Genomic DNA, 4,338 nt, shown 5'->3' on the forward strand with positions numbered 1-4,338 from the left:
AATAGTTAGAAATATTATATTGAAAAAAAAGTGTGTGGTGGGGTATAAAAGTGGGGGAAATTTTGACTCGGACGAAGATTTAGTCTAAGAAGGGAAAAATGGGGGTGGTTTGCGTAGATTTTGGACTTTCCTGTCCTGCTATTGGTCGATTCAAACCGGCGAAGGCCTAGGTATAGAAATTAGAAGCTTAACTCAAAATATAGCGGCAGGCTTGCGTTCCTTAATCTCAGTTTATCGAAACTACTCTTACGAACAAGTTGTGTGTAAAAATGGAACATTGTGGTGTTATAAATCCAAAAAGGAATCATTCCGATTCCAACAAAAAGTATCCTAAAGTTGAAGAACAGAAAACAAGTTCCCAACAAGAAAATAGTCAGACAAGTGGAAGTAAAAATGGTAAGTACAATTTTCTGTATATAATTTCATTGTTTTTGGTTCCGTTCAAAAATTAGAAAGTTTCTTGTCTCTTTGTTTTATTTCGTTTCTTCTTTTTCATATTCACATTTGTGTTTTTATTACGCGTAAATTTGTCTTAAYGTTAGTATATTTCCATCGTACAATCATTAATAGATTAGTTTTTTAACGAGCATAATTCTGGATGGAAATTAATTTATACTTAAGCTTCATTATTATTCATCGAAATAAATTGAACACTATCGTAGTCCTATGTATTCGTGATCATTTTTTGATGTATATTACATTTAGAAAAATATTTCTTTTTATATAATCGAATGGAAAAAAAAAGTTGAAGATAGAAATCGAGTAACCCTTTGTATTCGTAACTCGTATTATTTAACATATTATTAATCGATAGAAAAATAAATATATGCAAATRTAATATTCGAACGTTCGAAAAGTGTATTACAAACTATTATATGTTAATAAATTTGAATATAATATGAAAATACAAAAATTATCCCGCAATACGACGCGATCCATCGAAACAGTGCACGGTTTACGCAACCGATCGCAGCGATCGCCTCAACGCCTTATTGTAACCTGCGTTCTTGGCTGGTGCTTTCGACGAAAAAACTTGATTCAAAAAAGAGTAAATAACAAATAATGCAGAACGAAAAACTCGCGCGGCATGTCCAGAGTGAAATACTCTGTGCATAGCTACCGCAGGCGCTTATCATATATACAATTACGCGACATCTTTAGCGGGAGCGACTATACTCGCTCGTAGTATCTCAGCGGCATCACATGGAGAGCGACTATAGTCGCTCGTAGTAGCGAAAGGGTTAAAATAGTTTAATAAACATGCACACGTGCTTGTGAAATAAAATAAAATAAAACAAGAGATAAGAGAAATTAGGAAAAAAATACATGTAGAATAATAAATTAAAATACAAATCGAGAGGAAAAATTGTATTAACGAAATTTTCTTTGCTTCTTWCTGTTTGTTTTCTCCACGTAGACGATGGTAGTCAGAAAAAAGAAAAATTAGTCTTGAAAGTTTGTTCGAAATCTAATAGTTTTACAAGAAGATTACAAACTTTACTAAAAGCAAAACCATTTACCGCAAATGCGATTGAAAATCAAAYRGCATCAGCTACTRACATTAAAGAGTCAGTTAATGATACAGCATCAAATAATGTGTTCGAATTCGATAGAGTATCAGTTAACTTTAGCGAATGCGATAMAGAATCTGTAAAAAGTTTTMAACTTGAAACTCAATCGTTAAGAAGTTTAAATATGGAAAATAGTGACAAGAATAATCCAGAATTCGATACGATATCGTTAAATGAAACGTCTAATGGAAGATTAAATAGTTGGAAGAGAAAGTCAAATTGGGGAAATCCAAAGCAAAATGAAACGAAACAGACAMASAWTGAATCTACGAAACAAGAAAAGGAGAATAAATGTTTGATGTTAGTTTTACATCAATTTCCTGATGAATTACCAAAACTATCAGTTGACGTTAATATTCTGTACGTCATATTAATATCGTACACCCASCAACTAAGTTATTTGATCGAAGCTGGCTACCCATTTAATATAGATTTCAATAAGAAATCTAAATGCAATAGTTTAGTACCAGCTGATTTTGAATACTCCACATTGTATGAAGTCAGATGTGAGTTGTGTTACAGATGGTACAACATGTATAATCATTCCRTWTTAWACGATAGTGAACGATGTATATATCATGAAAAGGAATTAAATAAACCATTTTATAGAAATTCCAAAAAAACATGGACCTGTTGTAATAACGAAGTTGGTAATTTGGGTTGTTTAAAAGCGAGCAATCACAATTGGAATAAATATTTCTACATACCAGATAATGAATATAAGGGTTTCATTAAGACTAAACCATCTACAGAAAAAAAAGATTTTTATGGTATTTACGGACTTGATTGTGGTATGGTTCAAGTAGAAGGTGGATTCATGTTATCCGAAGTTGCTTTGGTRGATGTAACCGGTAAAACTATATATTTTTCTTTTGTAAACATAMAAAGAAGAATTCTGGACAGAATGGTCAAACATAAATATGATCAAATTAGATCGTCCCAAAAAACATTTVAAACAGTTCAAAATGAACTACTACAATTTATATCATCGGAAACAATTCTCATAGGCCATGGCCTTGAGAATGATCTCAAAGCCTTATGCATYATACATTATAACGTTATTGATACCTCATTATTATTGAACAAAGAAAATGCATTTCCCTATCGATACCGTTTGCAAGAATTGGTTCAATATTTTCTGCAAAGGGATATTCAATTAAGTGCTCATTCAGCTGTAGAGGATGCACTTGCTGCAATACAATTAACATTGTATAAAGTTTATCATGATGGATTTGACAGTACTATTATCAATTCTAGTCCTAATGTCATCAAAAAAATAATTGAAAATAAACAACATGGAAGAAGAAAGAAGAAAAATGGTGGTGCAGGTGCAGCGGCAGCACGAGCTTCAAATAATCTTGACAATACAACGGATAATAATTCGGAACAAAAGACTGATAAACGGATTAAACAAACAAATAAACCAATAATTAARCAAAGAAATCTACCGCCGCTTAGAAATAATATTTTGAAAAAAAGAAAGTCACAGCCGAAATTTAAAAAATATTAAAAAACAAAATAGGTAACTATATATATACTTGCAATTATATATATATTTTTTTTGGGATCATATTTTTTTAATTACACTACATTTTTTGTATCTCGTATGGAGAAAAACATATTTACCACTCTTTTTTGAGGGGTTTATTTTTTAACTTTAATGAATTATTTCTATTGAAAATTAGATCATTTCCAAATCATTGTCACTTTTAATACTCTACATTTCAGACGTTAGATTATTCCTAATGTTTCTTCTGAAATTATTTTTAATAGTTTTTCTCCTAGATACATCAATTTCTTTTTTTTTATATATGTATATCTTCATATCAGTTCTCTTTTTTTTGTGCAATAATTGATCTAACTAACCTAGACAAAAAAATATATATATAACAACGTAAATGATATTGTTGATTACATTCATTTGCACGCAATCTAAATCGTAATTTTTTTTTTTAGTTCAATGCCAAAAAATAACAATAGTAATAATACAATTAACAATGAGTGATATTCGATTGCTATACGAAATCAATAACAACATAGTCTAACATCAGTATGTTGGAGTTAAAAGCCAAACATTTATTCGAATTGAATCACTATTCAAATGGGAAAAAACAAGAAACAYTTATAATTTTATCAATAATTGTTCATGCAATTTATATCATTTAATTCATGAATTATATTATGATAAAATGTTTCGAAAAAATGTATGAGTAGTTAGAAATTGATTAGGTATATCAAGTGTTAATGTATGACATGGGAAAGGAAACATGTGACACTTATTAACTGTGATATTTATTAACTATGATAATAGAAAAGAAAAGTTTCTTTTTTTTTTTAATAGTTAATAATTGAATAATTATATTTTTTATAATTATACACTTCTTGGGAATCTTTCCATTCCCATTTTATTAAGTATGTACTATTGTACATTATTAATGTTTAATAGTTATTACACGAGTAATTGAACTATTATCGGTTCAATCATTTATTATAAATAATTTCTTTTTGTACATTTTTTAAGTAAGAAATTATTTATAATGAATTATGAAAAATGACATATAAAACGTTACTATTGTGATGTTTTATTAACTAAACATTTTACATAAAAGACTGATTAATTACGCAAAGACTGAATTTTAAACGTAAAAACTGTTATACCAAACATGTCAGATATAAATAATCGTCAAATTATTTCTTACGATGTGAGAAAAGAAGAAATCTTGCCAATCAATTTTGATATTAGATGTAATTAATGATAAAATTTAAT

At 28.9% G+C, this 4,338-nt stretch overlaps 1 protein-coding gene across 1 annotated transcript; it reads left to right on the forward strand.

Annotated features, from left to right (window-relative positions):
• Positions 1 to 269: 269 nt before the first annotated feature.
• On the forward strand, positions 270 to 3,023 carry LOC106787736 (exonuclease GOR-like; the record flags this gene model as incomplete). The annotated part of the gene is made up of 2 exons (XM_014750354.1): positions 270 to 396; positions 1,418 to 3,023. Coding segments are annotated over exons 1-2 (1,733 nt in total), but the record flags the coding sequence as incomplete, so codon positions are not given.
• Positions 3,024 to 4,338: the final 1,315 nt, after the last annotated feature.

This window comes from Polistes canadensis, unplaced genomic scaffold (genome assembly GCF_001313835.1).
Source record: "Polistes canadensis isolate GaletaPanama2010 unplaced genomic scaffold, ASM131383v1 scaffold_113, whole genome shotgun sequence".
NCBI classification, from domain to species: domain Eukaryota; kingdom Metazoa; phylum Arthropoda; class Insecta; order Hymenoptera; family Vespidae; genus Polistes; species Polistes canadensis.